General features: G+C 37.0%; 1 protein-coding gene across 4 annotated transcripts in view; it reads right to left on the reverse strand.

The window, feature by feature from the left end:
* The window catches only part of NETO2 (neuropilin and tolloid like 2), a 65,840-nt gene that overhangs the window by 22,921 nt on the left and 21,908 nt on the right, over positions 1–21,011 (reverse strand). For all 4 annotated transcript variants that reach the window (XM_086350572.1, XM_086350571.1, XM_086350569.1 and 1 more), the window contains exon 7: positions 2,066–2,294. In XM_086350572.1, the coding sequence (XP_086206698.1) occupies positions 2,066–2,294 (229 nt within the window). The remainder of the gene's footprint in view (positions 1–2,065; positions 2,295–21,011) is intronic.

Here is a 21,011-nt window from a genome sequence, read left to right on the forward strand (position 1 = left end):
TAAGAGATAGGAATACCAGACCATCTATCCTGTCTCCTGAGAAACCTGTATGAGGGTCAGGAAGCAACAGTTAGAACTGGACATGGAACAACAGACTGATTCCAAATTGGGAAAGGAGTACGCTGAGGCTGTATATTGTCACCCTGCTTATTTAACTTATATGCAAAGTACATCATGCAAAATGCCAGGCTGGATGAGTAGCAAGCTAGAATCAAGATTACTGGGAGAAATATCAAGAACTTCAGATTAGCACCACTCAAATGGCAGAAAGCAAAGAGGAATTAAAGAGCCTCTTGATGAAGGTGAAGGAGGAGAGTGAAAAATCTGGCTGAAAACTCAACATTAAAAAACTAAGATCATGGCATCCGGTCCCATTACTTCATGGCAAATAGAAGGGAAAAAGTGGAAGCAGTGACAGATTTTCTGTTCTTGGGCTCCAAAATCACTGCAGATGGTCACTGCAGTCATGAAATTAGAAGACGCTTGCTTCTTGGCTATAACAAACCTAGATAGCGCATTAAAAAGCAAAGACACCACTTTGCTGACAAAGCCAACAAGCCACGGTCCTTCCAGTAGTCATGTATAGATGTGAGAGCTGGACCATAAAGTAGGCTGAGTACTGAAGAATTGATGCATCTCCTGCATTGCAGGCGAATTCTTTATTGTCTGAGCCACCAGGGAAGCCCAATGTATATTCTAGAATTGAACAAATAAATATACCGTAGATAATCAGAGTCAGATTTCTCACTGGAAGAGAAGGAAAGGGTGTTTTGGAAACATGGTTGATTCTAAGGCTCAAAAGAGAAAACAAACGTTGAGCCTGGTTCATTCTTACCTTCTGTATCAGAAAAGGAAGCGATTAAAAAATAACAGGCTTACCCAAAGAGTACAGGATGCAAACTGAAGGAGCTCCCAATAGCCAAAGCTGGGATGTTTAGCACCAAAGTAAATGCTATTGTAGAATTTTATATATATATATAATAGAGTAAAATAAATATCCATGAGCTCATAGTGACACAAATAGAATAAATAAATGTGGGGGAAAGAATAGCTCTTCCTCACAAAATTGTAATTAACAAATGTAGAAAGAATGATGCAAACAGAAAACCACCTTGAAGTAAATACTATAGTAGTAGTTATTACAGGCAGAAACCATTAATGGATGCTAATGTTAGTGAGCAAAAGGGTATTTGCATACTCTCAGAGTTATTAATTTGAAAAGAAAAACTGTTAAGTTTATAGTGTACAAATGTGGCAGATGATCCAAGTTAGTGTGAGGCAAACCCACATTATGTACTGAGAAAGGTGGAATGTGATTTCTATTGTATTCTTGACAGACACGCATAACCTCAGTTCACGAGAGAGAGACCATCAGAGAAACCTAAACCGATGGACATTCTACTAAGTAGCTAGTCAGTGCTCTTCAACTGCATTCAGGTCATTAGACACTGAGAAAGTGCCACAAACAGAGCAAACTAAAGGAGACATGACAAAAGCAATGTGCGATTCTGGATCAGAAAAGGACATTAATGAGAAAATTAGTGGGTTTTGAGTAAGGTCTATATACTGGTTAATAATACTGCATCAGTGTTAACATTCAGCTTTACTATGGTATTGTAAGACGTTAACATTAGGGGAATCTGAGTGAAGGGCACAGGAGAACGCTACTATTTTACAACTTTTTATAAGCTTAAAATTACTTTAAAAAATTTAAAAAAGAAAACAGTCTATCTAAATCTTTGGGGAGCATGGTTTGGTGGATTCACAATTATTTACCAAGATGAATTCATACTACTGATAATTATTTTTAATTTTGAAAATCCTGAGAGAAGTCTCCACTTTTTGCAGTCCCTACTATATATCTTTCTAACTGGTAGTGTTGCAATTTATGCATTACTATGCTTTTTTTTCACCCATGACAGTCAATTCTTTAATACACACTAAGACCTACTTACTTCTACATTCTGTGACTAGCAGTCTTTGTGAAAAGGAAATGCTCAATAACTATATTTTGAGTAAATGAGCATATACAAACATCTCACTGCTATAGAAAGTATTTACTTACGCTCCACAAAGGAAGTAAAGAGCATCCTGAACCTGCTTAGCCGACTACCTTCATCTGCCCACATGCGTATCACCCCAACTCCCGTCTTAAGCATTACATCGTTGGCCACAGTGCTGCAAAATTTGGCCTTCAGATTTTCAATAGAACTGCTTCCATCGTAGACGGCAACGAAGTTTCTCTTGCATTCATTTGAGTGCTCCATTTGATAATCTAGGAACCTCAAATAAATCTGTAACATTAAAACAAAGAAAAACAGTGCTTTTAAAAAGACATTCATTTTAATTTTCTAGTTCTATTATCCAATCAATATGTAACATGGACTGAACTGAATTGTAACAGCTGACAGAAAAAACAATAGATAAAAGGCTGACGCCTAAGAAGGTAAAAGAACTAAGACTAATGTTCTGTTTCTTTGGTTGTCTTAACAACGGAACCAAGCGTTATGGAACCTAAAGCTTGCAAACGTTTTGTCTATAAAGAGAAATTTTTTGCTTCACGAGGCATGACTATCGTACATATTTTCCTTATTATAAAAACAATCTTACGGTACTGACAAACTGGGAAAATAAAAGAAACATTCATAATTCTTTCACTCTGACAATTACTATGATTAACTTTTTTCAGTTTTTCACATTTTTAAAATCTGAGCTTAATTTTAAGATACACACACTCTGCTTTTGCTGTAACACATCAGAACTTACCTATCGCTTCATAATTGTAATCATTCCTATGATGTCATTTATTTACCCACTATCCTACTGTTGCACATGTAAGTGGTTTTATGATTTTACTCCATAGATTAACAATTTCTAAATTTTTAGTCGCAAAGATTTAAACTGGAGTTTCAAAATAAGCACTAGCATTCTATTGCCTAGTATCCCCTTTCCTCAAATTTCATAGGCAGTCTGCTACCCAGCACTCAAGTCTTCTTAAAATGTGCATTCTTATTTGAAGAGTTCCATTAGACTTTAGGCTTAGAAACACCTTGAGCAAAATCTCCAAAAGAACAGAGTGAAACAGGTACTGTTCTTTAAGGGCTGGGAGGAAATTAAGGCTCACGGGGACTAAGGAACTTGCCCAAGGTTACTTAGGGCGAGGATGTGAACCTAAGCTGGTCTGAATCTTATTAAGATGTGTGGTCTTCACATTCCCTGGGATGCCTTTCATGTGTGTGCACGCATGCACGACACATCCACACACTCTTCACATACATGGTTCATTTCTGGATATAGTGCTCATAAGGAACCTAAAGCTTGTTCATATGTGACTCTACAACTAAAGTAAAACTTTAATGAATGAAGAATAAAGATTTCTTTGGTTGCCACTGGAGATGTCTAGTAGGTCACCTTGCTGATTGCTATCTCTGAGGCAGCAGTATGATGACACACCTACACTGTAATTTAAAGGGCTTCATAAAACAAAACCATATTCCCCCCTGCCCCACAAATACCTTGATGACATAAAACTAAGAACAAAAACTCAAAAATATATCTGAGTTAAATTTTGACCAGTAACTCTGGCTTATTTGAAATGACCAATTTGCCACTTTCATGAGCAAAATTACTGGTAATGTACTTCCATTTCAAAACTTCACAAAACCTCATAAATGTATTTTAACACAGAAGTAATATGTTTGTTTAAAATATACAATCTGTTTTCATTCCTGTCTCCATCATTTATATAACCAGGACATTCTGCTCATGGTTGTCTGGTGGTGAGTATCACTAATATTCGTTATTGTTTGTCTTCTCCGTTGGACTGTATGGTCTTCCAATGAGAGTGTCAATGTGCTATCCAGTATAATTCTTGCTTAGGAAGAGCAATCAATGAAAAAGTGAACAGGTTTGTAAAACCTAGTTTTGATAGAGCTGAATATCAGGAAGACCATCAAGAAGTCTGAAGTATTTACTCTCTATTGTTTTTTTTTAAATCCAAAGAAACACCATACTTGTGTAAGGCCATAGTAAATGCACTTTAAATATGTAACTTTTAAAAATCAAAGTTTTAAGGTAAGTCATATGACAAAAATAACATTCTTTCCTATTGTGAATACAGTTAAATATTGACATTAATAGTTTAATTCAACTAATCTTCAGAAAATATTTCTAACATTATGAGGCTAACAAATTGAAATGGGTGGATCGGGGCACAAATTACTCTTCTCTCATCCAGACTGCAGAAGATCTTTAATTAAACATAAACACTCTTGGCCTCCTACCTACTCCTACACCCTCCCAGGGAAGTGGAGAGAGTCCCCTGGATCAGGGATGGTATTTGGTCACTTTCCCTTTCCTCCTTCCCTGGACCAATGAATGAGAATAACAGTGACCTGGGTAAGCGGGTCTCTTCTGTAGATGCACTTTCCTCAGGTGGGATGTTCCAGCCTAGGCTTAGGTAGGAGGTGGACCTGGTGGGTAGGGAATTAGCAGGTCTCACTATAAGCTGCTTCCTAGCCTTTATTACAATAAAAGGGCTATTCTGAAGCTCCACTGTCTCAACTGGTTCATAACTCCAATGGGGAAAAGGACGCTTTTTATTAGAGGCCCCAAAGACCGCAAAAGAAATGCAATGAGATCCTCAGAAAGCTGTTATTTTTATGGAAAGGCCACTGATAAAACTAAAACACTACTTAAATGCGAATACCGATTTTTATACGTAAGTGAATTTTTCTTGAATATCACCTGTAAACTAGTTTACCCCATTTTGAGTATTCAAGGGTTATTGTGGTCTTTTAACATTTTCTCTTTTAAAATGAAATCATCTGTTTACTCTTTTAGTTGAACCCAATTAAAAAATTTTGATCCAATTTCTATGTCAAGTGTTTTTTATGTTAACTTTAAAAAATTAATTTACTTTTATATATTAAAAGTAACCTTCTTCAATATTTAACATTCTAGGTTACATTCCTAAAAAACATATGCATATAAAATCATTTCTTCATGAGCTATTTTATAAAAGAGCCACATTGAAAGTATTAATTTCACTTAAGTATTTAAATAATTATTACATATTAAAAAACCCCCCAAACCCACAAACCCACCTCACCTCTGCACAGTCATCCCTCAGTAGCAATGGGTAATTGGCTCTAGGAAGGTCCTGCTCTGGATACCAAAATCTGCAGGTGCTCAAGTCCTACAGTGCAACCTTTGTATTTGTGGTTCTGTGTCTACAGACACAACCAACTGCAGATTCTATAGCACTATAATATTTACCAAATAAAACCTATATATGTGGACTTGTACAGTTCAGTTCTGTGTACAGCTGAGCCTTGAACATGGGTTTCATATATGCAGGTCCATTTAAGTGGTATTCAGTAATCACAGACTATAGTATTACACTATGCTTCCCTGGTGGCTCAGATGGTAAAGAATCTGCATGAAATGTGGGAGACCTGTGTTCGATCCCTGGTTTGGGAAGATTCCCTGGAGAAGGGAATGGCAACCCACTCTAGTATTCTTGTCTGGAGAATTCCATGGACAGAGGAGACTGGAGGGCTACAGACCATTGGGTTGCAAAGAGATGAACATGACTGAGTGACTAACACTTTCACTTTCTTTCACAGTACTATACAGTCTGTAGCTGGTTGAATCTGAGGATGTGGAACCTCAGATACCAAGGGTTGACTATAAAGTTATACTCAGAATTTCAATTGCGAGTGGTCAGTGACCCTAGCCTCTATGTCGTTCAAGGGTCAATTGTACAACTAAAGCCATCTATGTTCCTACTATCTTTCCTACATTCCCTGTTTTGAGTATAATTTTTATAATTACTATGTACATTTTTAGACTTTTAAATTTGCTGCTGTTACTGCTAAGTCGCTTCAGTCGTGTCCGACTCTGTATGACCCCATAGACGGCAGCCCACCAGGCTCCCCTGTCCCTGGGATGCTCCAGGCAAGAACACTGGAGTGGGTTGTCATTTCCTTCTCCAATGCATGAAAGTGGAAAGTGAAAGTGAAGTTGCTCAGTCGTGCCCGACTCTTAGCCACCCCATGGACTACAGCCTACCAGGCTCCTCCGTCCATGGGATTTTCCAGGCAAGAGTACTGGAGTGGGGTTGCCATTGCCTTCTCCGTTTAAATTTATGTATCTATAAAAACATATAGTATTTTTGTATATTTTTATTTGTGTATTTTAAAATCTTGTATCAATTGTTGAAATAAGTCACTACTTATCCATTTTCCTTTTGGACATTTAGCTTGCTTGCAGTTTTTAAAATATTAAATATTGCTGTAAACATGCTTGCGTTCTGACTGCGCTCTCACACAGTGAGCACCTGGGTACACTTAGAAGCGTGGCTGCTGTGTCATAGGACGTGACCATCTTCATCTTCACCAGGGCATGCCCAATGGCCTTCCAAAGTGGTTGCAGCAATTTATTCTCCCAAAGCAAGTTGAGAGCATCTCCATTCTTCAATCCTTGTTGATACTTGGTCACATCAAGACATTCAATCACATCTCAAGTAATATAAAATTCTCTGACAAATGCACAGGGTCAAGTGACAGACACCATAATCAAGAACAGTTCCATCACCCTCCGCCTGCGAAAATCCTTTCCAGCTCCTCAGCAGTCCAAATCCATCTTCAACTTTAATTCCTGGCAACCAGTCTCTTGCTGTCCTGTATTTCCACCTTTCCCATAAATGTTATAATTTCATATAAATAAAATCATAGTATATTCTGAGTCAGGATTCTTTCAGTTAGCACAATGCATGTGAGATTCTCCTATGCACCTGCCTCCCCAATAGTCTGTATCTCATTACTCCTGAATAGATTTCACTACACAGATGTACCACGGTTTATTAACAACGGAAGAGTATTTGGACTGTTTCCAGTTTTTGTCTATTATGGATAAAGCTACTGTAAACATTTACATTCAAGTTTTTTTATGTGTAAACATGTTTTCCTTTCTCCTGGCTACCCTGCCAGGAGACTGCTCACTCACATGGTAACTTTATAGGAAATCACCAAGCTGTTTTCCAAAATGGCTATATCATTCTGTATTCCTACCAGGAGTCTTACCACATTCCCAATTGCTCTATATAGCTCCCAGAGCCTGGTATTGTCTGTTTTAAAATATTAGTGCTGTAATAGAGGTAGAGAGCTATTCCATTGTGGTTTTAATTTACAGTTTTCAAATGCTGAAATATTCTCTGGCGCCTGTTCAAAATCTCCTACTCATTTTAAAATTAGGTACTTTTCTTATAGTTGAGTTTTGAGTTCTGGATTAAAGAAATCTTTTGACAAGTGATTTACAAATATTTTCTCTTAGTGGCTTTTCTTTTCATTCAACAGTGAAAAGGAAAAGCTTTAATTTTAATGAAGTTCAATTTATAGTTTTTTTAAAATAGATTCTTCTTTGATGTCTTATCTAAGAACTCTTTCCCTAACCCAAAGTTTTCACCTATGTTTTCTTCTAAGTTTTACAGTATTTACTTGTGTTTATAATCCAGTTTAGGTTAATTTTTAATATAAGGTATAAATACAGGTATAGGTTAAAATTCTTTTTTTTTTTTTTAAATATGGTTATCTGGTTGTTCTTAGCACCATTTGTTGAAGACAAGACTATCCACTGAACTGACATTGTATTTCTAAAAAAAATAAATCATATTTGTGTGAATCCTTTTCTGAGTTCTGTTCTGTTCCACTGATCTCTGTGTCTGTCATCTGTCAGTACCACACTGTTCTGGTTACTGAAGATCTGAAATCAGGTAGTGAGTATCTGTATTTTTTGAACACTGTTTTGGCTTTTGTAATTCCTCGCATTTTCATTATACTCTAAAAACAGTTTGTCTACATTTACAAAAACATAGCAGAGGTTTTAATTTGAACTGTGCTTGTTTATACAGATCTATTTCAGAAGAACTTCTGTTAACACCACTGAGTCCACCTCAATAGGTATACACAGTATTGCTGTTGTTTGGTTGCTAAGTTGTGTTCAACTCTGCAACCCCATGAGCTGCAGCAGACCAGACTTCCCTGTCCTTCCCTATCTCCCAGAGTTTGCTTAAACTCATGTCCATTTAGTCAGTGATGTCATCCAACCATCTTATCCTCTGTCTCCCCATTCTCCTCCTGCCCTCAATCGTTCCCAGCATCAGTCTTTTCCAACGAGTCAGCTCTTCACATCAGGTGGCCAAAGTATTGAAGCTTCAGCATCAGTCCTTCCAGTAGATATTCAAGGATGATTTCCTTTAGGATTTACTTGATCTCCTTGCTGTTCAAGGGACTTTCAAGAGTGTTCTCCAGCACCACAGTTCAAAACCATCAATTCTTCAGCATTCAGCTTTCTTTATGGTTCAACTCTCACATCTGTACATGACTACTGGAAAAACCATAGCTTTGACTATGCAGACCTGTGTCAGCAAAGTGACGTCTCTGCTTTTTAATATGCTGTTTAGGTTTGTCATACTTTTCTTCCAAAGAGCAAGTTGTCTTTTAATTTCGTGGCTTCAGTCACCATCCACAGTGATTCTGGAGTCCAAGAAAATAAAATGTCAGTGTTTCCACTTCTTCCCCATCTATTTACCATGAAGTGATGGGACCGGATGCCATGATCTTAGTTTTTTGAATGTTGAGTTTTAAACCAGCTTTTTCTCTCCTCTCTCACCCTCATCAAGAGGCTCTTTAGTTCCCCTTCACTTTAGACCACTACAGTAGTTTCATTTGCATATCTGAGGTTGTTGATAATTCTCCCAGCAATCTTAATTTCAGCTTATAACTCATCCAGTCCAGGACTCTGCATGATGTACTCTCCATAGGAGTTAAACAGACAGGGTGACAATATACAGCCTTGAAGTGCTCCTTTTCCAATTTGGAACGTCTGTTGTTCCACATTTGGTTCTAAGTGCTGCTTCTTGTCCTGCAATCAGGTTTCTCAGGAGTCAGGTAAGGGGGTCTGGTATTCCCATCTCTTGAAGAATTTTCCAGTTTGTTGTGATTTACACAAAGTCTTTAGTGTAGTCAATGAAGCAGATGTTTTGTTAGAATTCCCTTGCTTTTTCTATGATCCAACGGATGTTGGCAATTTGATCTCTGGTTCCTCTGCCTTTTCTAAATCCAGCTTGCACATATGGAAGTTCCCAGTTAATGTACTGCTGAAGCCTAGCTTGAAGGATTTTAAGCATCATCTTGCTAGCATGAGAAATGAGTGTAATTGTATGGTAGTTTGAACATTCTTTGGGATTGCCTTTGGGATTGGAATGAAAACACATATTTATTCAGGTCTTTTAATTTTTTATCAGGGTTCTGCAGTTTATACAGGCTGTGTTTTTTTTTTTTTTGGGTGGGGGGAGGCAAGGGCTACTTTAAATGGTATTGCTGCTTTCTTAATTTTGAACTTCAATTGCTCATTCTTCAAATATTCAATCAGACAATACAACTGACCCTTGATCAACATGGGATGTAGAGGCGTGGACCCTCCTTGCAGTCAAAAATCCATGTATAACTTCACAGTCATCCCACAGTATCCTTGGTTCTACATTTGTGGATTCAACTAACCATTGATGGTGTAGTAGTAGGTATTTATCCATAAAAAAAAAAATCTCTGTGAAAATAGATCAGTGCAGTTCAAACACATCTTATTCAAGTATCAACTACATATAAAACAATACAACTGACATTTATCTATCGGCCTTTTATCCAACCTTGCTACACTGACTTCTTTATTCCAGGAGTTTTTTGAGGGTACATTTCATGTTAATTTTTTACATAGATAATTATGTCATCTGGAAAAATAGTTTTTTTGCCACGTTTCACTGTCTACAACTTCCAGTATGGTGTTCAGTGGCAGTTATCTTGTTGCTAATTTTGAGGGGAAAAAGCATTCAGTATGGTGTCAGCTGTACATTTTGGTAGACATCCTTTATCAGGTTATAGAAGTTCCACTCTTCTTAATTTTCTGATATTTTCATCATGAATGGGTGTTGATTCTTTTAACAAACTGAGATAATCATGTAGCATTCTTTCTTAACATATTGAATCATATTGATTTTTCAAATGTGAATCAGCCTTGCATTCTTGGGATAAACCACACTTGGTTATAGTTTTTCAACGTATTATACTTTTTAATATGTTGATTTAGACTGGTCAATACTTTGTTAGGGATTTTTGTATCTGTTTTCTGGAGTAACAATTATGATGCCAATTCCAACATGTGGGTCTTTGCTCTGCATACCCCCACTACAACAGCAATCCTCAAATATCAGTTAGGTGTCCTACAATTCAATCCAGTGATGACTCCAGCTATCCAGAGACAGCATCAGATTTCAAAGGTTAAGGGCTTACTCCCAGGGGAATGGCCTCCACTTCAGAGGCCAAACACAAGGTCAGGCTGTCACGTGATACTGACTCACTACAAGTCTGAGTTTCCTAAGGTCTCATTCTTGTTGTTCAGTTGCTCAGTTGTGTCTGACTCTTTGTGACCCCACAGACTGCAGCACACCAGGCTTCCCTGTCCTTCACCATCTCCTGGAGCTTGCTCAAACTCTCATCCATTGAGTCAGTCATGCCATTCAACCATCTTGTCCTCTGTCGTCCCCTTCTCTTCCTGCCTTCAATCTTTCCCAGCATCAGGGTCTTTTCTAATGAATTGGCTCTTCGCATCAGGTGGCCAGAGTATTGGAGCTTCAGCTTCAGCATAAGCCTTTCTAAAAAAAATATTCAGGATTGATTTTCTCTAGGGTTGACTGGTTTGATCGCCTTGCAGTCCAAGGGACTCTCAAGAGTCTTCTCCAACACCACAGCTCAAAAGCATTAATTTCTGGATTCCTTTAATTTAGTTTAATAGAGTGTTTAATAGTTTAAATTTAAAAGTTTAATTTAATTTAATAAAGTGGCTTACAGGACTTAGAACATCAGTTTACTTACAAGATTACCGGCTACCCTGGTAATGAGCTTCCATATTCAATGGATTTCCAGAAGTCACCTCGTTAAAATAAACTCACTTGTGGTTGAAAGGAGCTTGTTATTAATAACAACACACCCACTTCAGGTTTATAAAGGCTCTGAAACATTTTCAGAAACTGAGAATAAGAGACTAAATGTTGTTAACATAAGATGCTCTCATTGCTCTTACCATTCAGGAAATTTCAAGGGTTTTGTGAGCTCTGTGCCAGAAATGGGGATGAACACCAAATATATGTATTTCCTATTATCAAGCAAAACATCATAGGGGGAATACTGATCAGTAGTTTCCATATAATGTCTTTGGTGGTTTCAGTGTGATGCTTGTCTTAAGAATTTAGAAGTGTTCCTCTTCTTTTACTTCCTGGAAGAGACTAAGAAGAATCAGCATCATTTCTTCTTTAAATATTTGATGTAATTTGTGTATCCATTTAGGAGCTCTCTTTGTAAGAAGGTTCTAAACTGTGAATTCATTACAAATACATAGTCATACAGATTACATATTTCTTCTTAGATGTGTTTGGGCAGCTTGAGGCTTTTAAGGAATTTGTCATTTCATTTGAGACATTCAATTTGGGCACAGAAAGGTCCACTGTTTTAATGGAGGGTCTATAATGATATCCTCTCTTGTTCCTGATATTGGTAAAATGGTTTATATCAGATTATTTACCATTTCTGTACACCGTATTTTTACATTTACCATAATTATTTACCATATTCCCCACTTTCATTCATGATATTTGAAGATTCATTCTAGTGCCATTTCTCTTTTATCTAAAGAACTTCCTTTAGCATTTCTTTTATAGCATGTCTGCTATGGGCTAGCACAGAGTCGGACACAACTGAAGCGACTTCACAGCAACAGCAGGCAATGAATTCTTTGTCTTTGCTGGGGCTCTGTCTTTGTTTGCCCTCATTTCTGAAAAGATATTTCTGCTGGATATAAAATTCTGAATTTTACAGTTCTTTATTTCAGCATTTAAAGGTTTTGATACACAGTCTTTGGGTTTGATAATTTCTGCAGAGAAATCCATAGTCTGAATATTTAAATTGTCGTTCCCTTATATAATGCATTATTTCTGTCAGATCTCAAAGCTTTCAACCTTTGGTTTCAAGAAATTTGATTTGATATGACTAGGCTTTGTATTTTGTTTTTTATCCTGTTTAGTGTTTGCTATGCTTCACGAATCTGTAAATTTATGTCCTTCACCAAATTTTTTGCAATTATTTCTTCAAATGTTTTTTCTGTAACATCTTTTCCTCTTCTTCTGGTACTTAAGTTACATGAATTCTACATCTTTTGAAATTGTCCACACAGGTCCCTAAAGCTTTTGCATAATTTATTTTCAATCTTTTTTTCTCAATTCAGATTAGGTAGTTTCTACTGAACCCTCTTGAAGTTTACTGCCTTTCCTTCATTCTTATATTGGCCCACACACTGAATAATTTCTTCAAAAATTTAAGATGTATTTCTTCAGTTCTAAAATTTCCACTTGGTTCTTTTTTATAGTTTCTACTTCTCTGCTAAGTTCTATCTTTTCACTCATTTCAGGAATGTTTACCTTTATCTCATGGAACATGGTTACATTATTGATTTAAAATCTTTTGATAATTGTCATCTGACTACTGTTAGGGTTGGGATCTCCTGTATTCCCCTTTCAGAAATAATCACATTTCCCTGGTTCTTTATATTGTAATTAAAAAATTATATCCTGGACATTTTGAATATAATATTGAGACTCTGGGTCCTTAAAAACCTGTGGAAAATGTTGAGTTCTGTTGCTTTTCAGGACGCCTACTCAGTGCGGTTCAGGCTGCATGTACTGCCTCTTTGTCTGGGTGTGAGTTCCACGTGCTGGTTCAGTTGTCAAGGCCTTTGCTATGCCATGCAGACTTGCCCGAGGCATACCCTGCTCAGGCACCTGGGCAGTGTTTACAATGCACTGTGGTCCTCAATACCTTTGCCGTGTTTCTGCGGGCCTGCTGCGTGCATATGTAGCTCAGGGCTAAGCCAGAATTAGTACCTTCCTTTCTCTAGCTCCCTGCTCTCCAAGGCTTCCTTCTCATTCTCTGGATAACCTGGTTCCCTCTTCCTGGTTCCTCTGCTGGCTAGAAAGATAAATTTTCCTCAGTTTTTAGTCTCCCGATTTGCTGTGAGTTCTGAGTGACTAAGCACAAAGAGGAAAAAAAACAAGAACAATGGGAATTTCCTCCATACATCACCTTATGTTCTCCTAAAGTCCACCAGTTAGGACATGGGGTTTCTCTCGGGGTTTTAGTTGTTACTATAGCTGCTGTGACTGGTGCTAACCTTGGGCAGAGTTAGTAAGGGGAAAAAAACAAATCAACCAGGGAAGCCCCATCCAGTTTGTGGGGGCCCCTCTCTCAGTGTTCTGGCTAGCAAACTTTCTGTGTCTATACCTGCTGTCTGTTCTACAAAGAGAAAGAAAAAACCCACAACTAGTAGTTTGTTGTTTGGGTTAGTTGAATACTAACCCCAAAAGGGGGTATTAGTATTCAAGTTTTGAATACTTCCCTTCCAACCCACTTTCTAATGGTTACTTTTCAGAATCCTCATGCAATTGCTTTCTGTACTCTATCTAGTTTTCAGTTATAATAAGAGCCATAAGCTACAGTAGGATTATAATATCTTGGCTGATTCTAGAAGTCACTTATTTTAAGGGAATAAAATTGATAAATTTTACCTTTATGGTTTGTACTTTGTGTCTTCTGTTTTTAATAAACTGTTTCCCAGCCAAAGGTTCCATAACTATACTCCTGTATTTTCTTCTAGAAGTTTTAGTTTTAACATTTATGCCAAGTGCAAAACAGGTTATCTCACATCAATAGTCAATTGTTGTAACATCAATTATTAAGTGTTTCCTTTTGATCTAGCATGCTATAATATTATATACTAAGCTTCCATACATACGAGGTCCTATGTTTTGATACTTTATTCAGTTTTATCAGTTTGCATACCCCAGTGATAAATGCATTCCATCCAACCACCACAGTATCATCTCAAAGGTAAGTACTCTCACTTTCTTTTTATTCAAAATTGTCATGGTTCTTCTGGACCCTTTCCTCTTTATGTGAATTTCAGAATTAGCTTGCTAAGTTCCCTCAGAAAGCCCTATGGGGATTTGGCTTGTAATTTTAAATTGATTAATTTGGGAATAAACATTTCCATCTTCTCATACATGAAAATGGTGTATGTCTCTCTGATTTCCCCCATTTCTGTAGGTCTTCTTTTCTGTATTTCAATATAATTTGAAAAATTACTTCCTGGTATGATTTTGTGTTTCACTTTCAAATTACTTTTGGAAAGCAATTTATTTTTATAATTGATGAACTTTTTTTCTCTTGTCACATTGTTGTTCAGTCGCTAAGTCATGTCCGACTCTTCATGATCCCATGGCCTATAGCACACCAGGCTCCTCTGTCCTTCACTATCTCGGAGTTTGCTCAAAATCACATCCATTGAGTCTGTGATGCATCTCACTCTCTGCTGCCCCTTCTCCTTTTGGCTTCAATCTTCCTCAGCATCTGAAGCTTTTCCAATGAGCTGGCTCTTCATATCAGGTGGCCAAAGTATTGGAGCTTCAGCATCAGTCCGTCCAATGAATATTCAAGGTTGACTTTCTTTAGGACTGAGTGGTTTCATCTCCCTGCAGCCCAAAGGATTCTCAAGTCTTTTCCAGCACCACAATTTGAAAGCATCAATTCTTTGTCCTCAGCCTTCTTTATGGTTCAACTCTCACATCTGTACATGACTAGTGGAAAAATCATAGCTTTGACTATATGGACCTTTGTTGGCAGAGTGGTGTCTCTGCTTTTTCAGGTGTGTTATAGCTTTCCTTCCAAGGAGCAAGCATGTTTTAATTTCATGGCTGCAGTCAGCATCCACAGTGATTTTGGAGGACAAGAAAATAAAATCCGTCACTGCATTCATTTGTTGCACTGACCACCACCAAATAAAGTACTGGCAATAGACATAAGCTTAAAGAAAATGATTTTAAGGTTTCACCATTATGATGTTTGCTATAGGATTTTAGAAGATATTTTTCATCATGCTGAAGATATATCCTATGTTGGAATTACTGATTTTCATTCATCAATAGATTTTAAGTTTTATTGATTTTTTGCATCTATTGATATATGTGGATTTATCTCCTTTAATGTGTCAATATGCTAAACCATATCATTTGATTTTCTATTTTCTCACAGTAAGCTGTCCACAAATGTCAAAAATAAGCCCATCTTTGGTCAAGTTTTCTAAAAAATACTTGTTAGGTTTAGTTTGTTGCTACTTAGTCTTTTGGGTCTTTTTCTCTCTCCTTCATTTTACAAATAAGTCTCTGTTTTAAAATTCTCTCATGCTATCTATTTAGTTTTGATAAAACAGGCTGGGGAAAGTTCTTCTTCAGTTTTCTAAAACAGTTTATATAACAGTTTTATATAGCATGTTCCTTAAATATTTGGTAAAATCTAATTAGGGCAGTTTTTCTGTTATCATATTTTAAGTATTAGCTTGGTACAAAAGTAATTGCATTTTTGGATTGTGAATTTTAAATCATTATAACTAGATTCAAACATATTTTTGTTAGACAAAATAGGAACCATTACAATCAACACATTTTCGCCAACAAGATACAAGTTTGTTTATTTCTGTAGCATAAAAATCCATGCTGCAGGATTCAACAAACTCTCAGAAAGCATTTTCTGCATTCTGCTGGTTATGAAAGTGTTTTCCCTGCAAAAAGTTGTCAAGATGCTTGAAAAAGTGGCAGTCCACTGGCTAGAGGTCAGGTGAATACGCTGGATGAGGCAAAACCTCTGATTCATTCACCTTCTGAAGCACGTTGTGCAACATGTAGTCAGAATCAGATATTATGGAGAAAAACAAGGCTCATTTTTATAAAATTTTTATGTTTTTACGTTATGAAAGTATGATAGCACATTTACAGTAGACTTGGAAAATACAGAACAATATTACATGTAGTTCCACTATATATTAGAATTGACCCATTCTGTTGACCAAGGCCAGCTGCAGGCATTGAAGTTTTCGGTGCATCTCATTGACTTGCTGAGCATACTTCTCAGATGGATTGCTTTTGCCAGGATTCAGAAAGCTGTGTGGATCAGACTGGCAGCAGACCACCAAACAGTGACCATGACCTTTTCTGGGTACAAGTTTAACTTTGGGAAGTGCTTTGGAGCTTCTTCTTGGTCCAATCACTGAGCTGGTCCTTGCTGGTTGTCATATACAATCCAACTGAGAAATGGTTGCTGTTGTTGAGTACAATAAGAGAAACCAACAATTCTTTTGATTTGTGGTTAGTGGCACCCCACTCCAGTACTCTTGCCTGGAAAATCCCATGGGCGGAGGAGCCTGGTAGGCTGCAGTCCGTGGGGTTGCACAGAGTCGGACACGACTGAGTGACTTCACTTTCACTTTTCACTTTCATGCATTGGAGAAGGAAATGGCAACCCACTCCAGTGTTCTTGCCTGGAGAATCCCAGGGACAGGGGAGCCTGGTGGGCTGCCGTCTATGGTGTCACACAGAGTCGGACACGACTGAAGCGACTTAGCAGCGGCGTGAGCTATCAACTTATCAAGCTTTTCCACCTTTCTAATTTGCTTCAAATGCCAAATGACCACAGAATGGTTGATGTTGAGTTCTTGGACAACTTCTTGTGTAGTTCTAAGAGGATCAGCTTCAATGATGGCTCTCAACTTGTCATTATCAACTTCTGATGGCCAGCCACTATGGTCATCTTCAAGGCTCTCATCTCCTTTGTGGAACTTTCTGAACTACCACTGCACTGTACGCTCATTAGTAGTTCCTGGGCCAGATGCACTGCTGATGTTGAGAATTGTCTCTGATGCTTTTTTGACCCATTTTGAACTCAAAATAAGAAAATTGCTCAAAAATGCTTTTTGTCTAATATCATTTCTATAGTCTAAAATAAACAGCAAGTAATAAAGTCATTAGCAAAAAATACAGTGAGAAATGCATATTAAAATGATTATAATACAACATTTATTTAAGAATGTACTCCAGTATCAAATGGCAAAGTTTAACAATGCAAAGCCACAATTACTTTTGTACCAATCTAATACAAAATCAGTTTTGTCAATTTGTTAAGAGTTTATTTAGCTTTTCTATTTCTTTGACTTTGATAAATTATATGTATGTAAACATGTACGCATACACATACATTATATATTTCAGTAAATTGTTCACTTAGACTGTTCACAAATATATTAGCAAAGAACAATCTAAAGTATTTCGATTACGGAAAATTTCAAACACACAAAAGCAGACAAAATAGTGTCATAAACTCATTTTACCCATTCCCTAACTTTAGCTTTATCTTCCCTGATAGCTCAGTTGGTAAAGAATCTGCCTGCAACGCGGGATACCTGGGTTTGATCCCTGGGTTGGGAAGATCCCTGGAGAAGGGAAAGGCTACCCACTCCAGTATTCTGGCCTGGAGAATTCCATGGACTGTATAATCCATGGGGTCGCACAGTCGGACGTGACTAAGCAACTTTCACATTCACACCCTTCATACTTTCACTTCTGCCTCACATATTATTCTAAGACAAATTCTAGAGATATCATTTTATGTGTAATTAGTTTCATATATAAGGTTAAAGATGTTAAAAAATAACTTCATACTATTATTAACCAAATGAATAATTCCTTAGTATCAAATTCTAGTGTTCAGACTTCTAATTGTCTCTTAATGTTCCTTGCCTTTTGTAGTTTGTTTGAATCCAAACCCATTTGACTTGTACTTTTTTAATCTGTACACTCCCCTGCTGGTTTTCTTTTTCCCTTTGTTATTTATTGAGGAAATGCTATTCTTTGCTGCTGTTGTTCAGCAAGTATTCTTCATAGTTTGTCTTACAATGCTTTTTTTTTTTTTTTAAATCAGCTGTAGTTGAGTGAATGACCTTTCCCGCTTCTAATATTGTCTTTTTTCTACATTACTCTTGCCAGAAGTATGCTTGTTGCTATTTTTTTTTTAAACAAAAGGCCAGCTTTTGGTTTTGTTGAGTCTTCCTTTCCGTAAATTTTGAAATTCATTTATCTCTGGTCTTCTGTTATTATCCTTTCTTTGGATTCTTCAGCTTATTAAATTTAAATCTTTTTCTTCTTCTAAAATTAGTATTTATGATCACAAATTCCCTAAAGTACACTTAGGGATATCCTGCAAGTTACAATATGTAGTATTTTCACTATTGCTAAGTTTTTTTTTTATGAATGTGTTCAAATTTTCATTCTAATTTCTTCTGTGATGTATCAATTACTAGATGATATATTATTATTTCTGAACATTTTTTTAAAATTGAAGTTGACTTACAGTGTTAATTTCTGCTGTACCATTCAGTTATACACATATATAGGCATGTGTGTATATGTAGATATACACATTTTAAAGACACTGCTTTCCATTATGGTTTAACTCAACTATACCTATCGAATATAGTTCCTTGTGTTATATAGTAGGACTTTGTTGTTTATCCATTCTACATGTAATAGTTTGCATGTGTTGACCCCAAACTCCCACTCCATCTCTGCCCCACTGTCCCTCCTCCTAGGCAATCAAACGTTTGTTCTCCACTGCTCTCCATGTCTGTAAGTCTGTTTCTGTTTTGCAGGCAGGTTCATTTGTGTATTATTTTATATTCCACATGTAAGTATATCCTATGGTATTTATCTTTTTCTGATTGACTTCACTTAGTATGATAATAGCTAGTTCCATTCATGTTGCTGCAAATGGCATTATTTTGCTTTTTTTTATGGCCAAGTAGTATTCTATTGCATACATGTAACACATCTTTATCCTTTCAACTGTTGATGGATATTTACATTGTTTCCATGTTTTGGCTAAGGTAAATAGTGCTGCTAGGACGGAGAAGGCAATGGCACCCCACTCCAGTATGGAGGAGCCTGGTGGGCTGCAGTCCATGGAGTCACTAAGAGTCAGACCCGACTGAGCGACTTCACTTTCACTTTTCACTTTCATGCATCGGAGAAGGAAATGGCAACCCACTCCAATGTTCTTGCCTGGAGAATCCCAGGGAGGGGAGCCTGGTGGGCTGCCGTCTGTGGGGTTGCACAGAGTCGGACACGACTGAAGTGACTTAGCAGCAGCAGCAGGAACACAGGAACCCACTATAGTTTTATCTGGATATATGCCCAGAGTGGGGCTGCTGGATCACATGGTAGTTCTATTTTTAGTTTTTTGAGGACACTCTTCTGTAGTGGTTACACCAACTTACATTCCCACCAACAGTGTAGGAGGGTTCCCTTTTTTCCACACCCTTATTAGTATATGTTATTTGTAGACTTTTAAATGATGGCCATTCCGGCCAGTGTGAGGTGGTACCTCATTGTAGTTTTTATCTGCATTTCTCTAGTAATTAGCAATGTTGAGCACTTTTCCACAAGCCTACAGGCCATCTATATTTTTTCTTTGGAGAAATGTCTATACAGGCTTTCCACCCATTTTTCGCTTGGGTTGTTTCTTTGTTGAGTTGTATGAGCTGTTCGAATATTTTGGAAATTAAGCCCTTGTTAGTGCATTATTTGCAAATATTTTCTCCCATTCTGTAGCTTGTCTTTTCATTTTGTTTATGGTTTCCTTGGCTGTGCAAAAGGTTGTAAGTTTGATTAGGTCCCATTTGCTTATTATATTGCCTTGGGAGACTGACCTAAGAAAACACTGGTACGATTTATGTCAGAGAATGCTTGTCTATGTTCTCTTCTAGGAGTTTCAAAGTTTGTTTTAAGTCTCTAAGCCATTTTGAGTTTATTTTTGTGTATGTATGGTATGAAGATGGTTCTAACTTCACTGATCTACAAGCAACTATCCAACTTTACTAGTACCATATGGGGTTTTAAAGTTATCTTTTGGTTTCTGGTTGCTAATTTAATTGTACTTTTGTCAGAGAATGCTCTGTATGATACCAAGCACTGGTGTGTATGTCAGACTTCCTTTTTCCATCCAGTGTATGGATCAGTTTCCATAAATGTTTCATGCATGCCTGTAAAGAATGTAAAATCTCTGAATGTTGGGAGTTAGGATACCATGTTCCATTAGGCACACTGTGATGTTTAAACCTAAGCCTTGACAATTTTTTTTGCATGTTTGATTAAATTATTGAGAGGTTAAAAAAATTACACATTATAATTGTGGATTTGTCACAATTTTCCCTTGACAACTGTCAATTCATGTTTTGTGTATTTTGAGGCTATATTAATACATAAAATTTAAAATATATCTTCCTTATGAATTAGTGACCATCTTGATTTCAATTTTAATAGTTATACTAGCTCTTTTAGTATCTATTTCTCTGGTTTTTGTATTTTCAAAATTTTCTGTAGTTAACCTAAAACAGATACATTTGGATTTTAACCGTAGCACTTGGTTTGATTATTTTTGCCCCCGATACCTTAATTTTGCCCTCATTCTTGAAAGACAGTTTAGTTGGACATGGAATGTTCGAATTTCAGATTGCTGGTTAATTTTTTCCCTTAGCACTTTGAAGATGTTATTCTATTGCTTTCTGGCTTCTATTTTGCTATTGGTTATTCCTTTGTTATTCTTTCTAGGTAGTCTCTTCTCCCTCTAGATGTTTTGGAGATATTTGTGTTGTCTGTGATGCCGATTGTAACTCAGGGTCAAGTAACACTTTTTTTCCTTGCTTTGAGAATCACTGTATGTCAATGCCTTTTGTTATTTCTTACAATTTTCTTAATAAATGCCACTGTCTCCCATCCTCAAGCTACTTTCTGGGTCATTTTCTCAAATCTATCTCTCAATACTATACTTTTTACTTGAGGAAGATCTGTTTGGTTATTTTTAAAGTTTCCTTGGTATTTTTCTTTCTCATATTTTGATACCTACTTGTTGGATATTTAAAACACTTCAGATCTTGGGGATCTAAGGAACTTCCTGCTGTTACGCCTGCTAACTCAACCTGCGGTGAGTTGTTCACCTAGACGCTAATTCGGGGGTCTATTGTTT

This window comes from Bos grunniens, chromosome 18 (assembly GCF_055505025.1).
Source record: "Bos grunniens cultivar Pamir isolate PY7600 chromosome 18, Bosgru_T2T1.0, whole genome shotgun sequence".
Lineage (NCBI taxonomy): Eukaryota > Metazoa > Chordata > Mammalia > Artiodactyla > Bovidae > Bos > Bos grunniens.